Here is a 2,916-nt window from a genome sequence, read left to right on the forward strand (position 1 = left end):
CTGCCGCTGCCTAGAAAGGAAGTCCAGATGCAGAACCACCCCAGCCCTGCTGTGCACCCAGGGGACAGCAGGATGCACCACAGGTCAGACAATGCCTGGGCCAGGCAGGACCAAGGGACTTGCTGGGGGCTGGACAAAGTCCCTCTGTGGGCCAGATTCAGCCTGCAGGTCATGTTTTGCCAACTCTTGCATTAAGGACTACAGAGAAGCAGGGGCAACTGTTTGGATTTCCACATCTATTTTCAGGCTTTTAATGTTGCCAGCAGTGGCAGATCCAGGAGTGGTAGTTACACCCCACTTTGATTCCTGGCCCACCCAAAATTTAAAACTAACTGCCTGGTAACGGCAGAATTTCTCTTCAGCCAGCAGTAATGGAATCACTTGACTTCATGGCTCATTATAATCTACCCAATTCCTTCTAAACTCTTCATTCCACGGGTGTTAACAAACCTCTCAACTTTTTAATGGCCCTGATGTTCCATTAATCAAGCTATCCTTTCTTCTGCCGTTCTGCTGTCTGTTAATTGTTCCTGATAACCTAGCTCCTATTTCACAGACCTGCAGACAGCTAAAAACATTAACTCAGTGGAAATAACTTTCAGTGAAACACTGCACAATCAAAAAACCTCTGAAAAATGTAGACAGTTCTAATGAGAAGAGGTCTAAAGAAAACAATAACTTTATTATTTTTGCCTAGGTTGTTGAGGTTTTCTTACATGTAACATAATATAGCACATGAATGCATATTCTAATAAATGTATATTTGTTTTTCCTTCCAACTTAAATTGAATAATATAGACCTAGGCCCCTAATGTAAAGCTTCTAGTTTCTTTTTACTTGGAGAAAGATGTGTATTGTGTTATGTGTGATGTGATAAGGCACTATATCTGCACCCCCCTTTAAAAAAAATCCTAAATTCACCTATGGTTGGTAGAATATTAAAGTGTCTAAATTTGGAGTCATTACCCTGTTGCTGTAGAAATGCAGAAACACCTTTTACTTTTTTTTTGTTTTAAGCAAGTTTCTCTACCCCTCCACACACACACACACCTCCCCTCTTTCTTCTTTAAAAATATTTGTGGCTTCTTGAACAGGCAAAGGTTTACATTGTGTTGGTTTATAGTATTCAGCACACAAAAGGAAGCCCCAGTTCTAAAAGATTGTGTAAGAAGTTTATGAAAATGCCCAGAGAAGTAGGGTGGGTGTGTATGTCATAGCATCACTTCACAAGAAGAGGCATTAATGAGGCTCTGAACCTATTTTATTTTGAAATAACCTTACCATTTTCACAGCTCTGTCAAGATCGCAGTCATTGAATATAATCAATGGGGATTTGCCGCCAAGTTCGAGAGAGACTTTCTTCAGGTTACTGACTGCACAACTATGGGAAAAGTTAAAATACTTGCATAAAATCAGCTATCTAATTAGAATATTTCCCCTATCATCAAATGTAACAAAGATGGATAGCACATCTTTTGTTCTCAAACAGATGGAAATAGAGTTCAGTGTCATCTAATAAACACAAATTATTAAAAACTTATTCCCTTCTATAGTTAGCCTGTCATTTAATGTTATGTTCAAGGTATTATTTTTAAACAAATACAGGTTGCATCTACATGTGACACTACATCGCTGTAGCAATGCACTACGGTAACGTAGAATCGACAGGCAAAAACCGTGTTGCTGCAGCTACGTCGCCATAGCAATGCACTCCCTCAGTATAGTGCTACAGCGATGTGGGCTTAAAAATAACCATACGCTGTACGCAAGGCACAGTACAGGCTGTTACTGCACCATCATTTAGTACTTCCAAGAGGAAGAACTAAATGATGGCACAGTAACAACGGCACCATAGGGGAATGTGTAGACATGCCCACTGTTTAAATTGATAGCATAAAAATATCTAAAAGTGACTACAGTACCTCTTCATAATCTGTTTGCCAATTGGAGTTGAACCAGTGAATCCAAGTTTGCGAATATGTGGATGTTCAGATAAGCGCTGTCCCACTAGACCACCTGTGCCATTGTTTGGATAAAGGAAACAGTTGGAAAATGTATATAATTCTAGTTCTGATGCAAAATAAGGTAGCTACCTGTCAACCCAACAAATTAAATATTACATAATTAAAACAACACATGTCCTCCCTTATGTTACTAGCAATGCTTCAGATTAATTAAATTAAAACCATACCAACAGGACAAATCTTCACCAGTGAGCTGAGAACTTCACTTCTAATATAACTACAGCTAGTGATACTTAACACTTGGATTAGCTGACATGAATGCTGTTTTACTAAACCTGCCTCATACAGTTAACCTGGAACTAGGCTTCTTCACTAAGGAAAACTTGTGTTTAATTGTAATTGTATTAGCCAACTGAACTCTTCATGATGCTGAACTTAACCTGCCTAAACTGAACAATCAGTTACAATCAGCATCATGTTAGCTAACTATATTTTCATGATTGCATTTAAACTTGCTAATATTTCTTAGCAATGACAAGCTTTTGAAAACACGTGAAGTCGTATTACTGAGGGCAATAGTTTTTTTATGAATCCTTTGAAAAAATGCGTATTTATTATGTAAATTTGGAGCTTTCAGTTCTGAGAATATGTATCTAATCACTATCCACTCTGTAATCTAGACAGATCTTCAATGAATAAGGGGATAAGACCACTCAGTTTACTTTTCACTGACAAGTCTACGGAGATGAAATATAAGGTTGCCAATATCAGCACAACCAAGTCCTTTACAACTTCTCATGAGCACAAATCATATCAAGTTTTATTCTGAATAAAAGAGATGAGGTCAATGTTTTACCTGAACCAGGCAGAATATTTATAACACCCTTTGGAAATCCTGCTTCAGCAGACAGCTCTGCAAACTTTAAGGCAGTCAGAGGAGTCACCTAGGGAA

The 2,916-nt window shown here is 38.4% G+C and overlaps 1 protein-coding gene across 4 annotated transcripts in view; it reads right to left on the reverse strand.

Moving 5' to 3' along the window:
• ALDH1L2 (aldehyde dehydrogenase 1 family member L2) overlaps positions 1–2,916 on the reverse strand; it is a 46,511-nt gene that overhangs the window by 11,160 nt on the left and 32,435 nt on the right. For all 4 annotated transcript variants that reach the window (XM_025204887.1, XM_025204888.1, XM_025204886.1 and 1 more), the window contains 3 exons: positions 2,821–2,908; positions 1,923–2,016; positions 1,282–1,381 (listed from right to left, as the gene is read on the reverse strand). In XM_025204887.1, the coding sequence (XP_025060672.1) occupies positions 1,282–1,381; positions 1,923–2,016; positions 2,821–2,908 (282 nt within the window). The remainder of the gene's footprint in view (positions 1–1,281; positions 1,382–1,922; positions 2,017–2,820; positions 2,909–2,916) is intronic.

Source organism: Alligator sinensis, unplaced genomic scaffold (assembly GCF_000455745.1).
Source record: "Alligator sinensis unplaced genomic scaffold, ASM45574v1 scaffold267_1, whole genome shotgun sequence".
In the NCBI taxonomy this organism is placed as follows: domain Eukaryota; kingdom Metazoa; phylum Chordata; order Crocodylia; family Alligatoridae; genus Alligator; species Alligator sinensis.